Genomic DNA, 652 nt, shown 5'->3' with positions numbered 1-652 from the left:
TCAGCCGTTCACATTGCTGTTTCGATATCTCCAGGTTTTCTTTTGTTCTTTAAAAGCTGATACCAGTTTGTCTGTGAGATCTTTCTGTAGAACATCGAACCGCTCGTCGATCTTTTTGCGTATGTCGGTCAAACTTTGCAGCGCAGTGTCCTGATCTAGTGTCATGGTTTTCAGTTGCTCACTAACATCCATTATCAGTATTTCCATGGCGTCTGCGCTTTTACGAAGTTCCTCCAGCAGATCGTCGATCTTAGAGCTTTTCCTCAACTTGTCCCGGTAATCCTCTGCTGACGTCACCGATTCACACTTTCGATGATCCAAGATGATGCATTTGCTGCATCCCAGAATTTGATGATCTTCACAGTAATATTCCATCTTCTCCTCGTGTTTCCCACATCCAGTGATTGAGGCCTTCTGTTGTAGTAAAGCCGACACGTTTATTTCAGAAATGTCTTGCGGTTCACATTCTTCATGAAGCAAATCATGAATGTTGATTTTGCAGGTTGAACAGAAGTAAGTGTTGTTAAGCTTACACCAGAATTTCGCTAGGTTTTTCAAGTTTCCTTTCTTTTCACATGGTTTGCACGTGATAGAGTTATCCGTCTTTTGTAATTGCTGGATTATTTCGACTGCCAGATTGTTGGTAGGGAAC

At 42.0% G+C, this 652-nt stretch overlaps 1 protein-coding gene across 1 annotated transcript; it reads right to left on the bottom strand.

Moving 5' to 3' along the window:
- LOC110445378 lies at positions 1 to 375 on the bottom strand. Its single transcript, XM_021489952.1, has one exon. The coding sequence runs from the start codon at positions 373 to 375 to the stop codon at positions 1 to 3; it is 375 nt and encodes a 124-aa protein (XP_021345627.1).
- Positions 376 to 652: the final 277 nt, after the last annotated feature.

This window comes from Mizuhopecten yessoensis, unplaced genomic scaffold (genome assembly GCF_002113885.1).
Source record: "Mizuhopecten yessoensis strain PY_sf001 unplaced genomic scaffold, ASM211388v2 scaffold2255, whole genome shotgun sequence".
In the NCBI taxonomy this organism is placed as follows: domain Eukaryota; kingdom Metazoa; phylum Mollusca; class Bivalvia; order Pectinida; family Pectinidae; genus Mizuhopecten; species Mizuhopecten yessoensis.
This window is presented reverse-complemented; position numbering and strand designations above follow the sequence as displayed.

Excerpts from the sequence above, each read along its gene's own strand:
- LOC110445378 (XM_021489952.1), bottom strand. The coding sequence starts at position 375 with ATGGAATATTACTGTGAAGATCATCAAATTCTGGGATGCAGCAAATGC.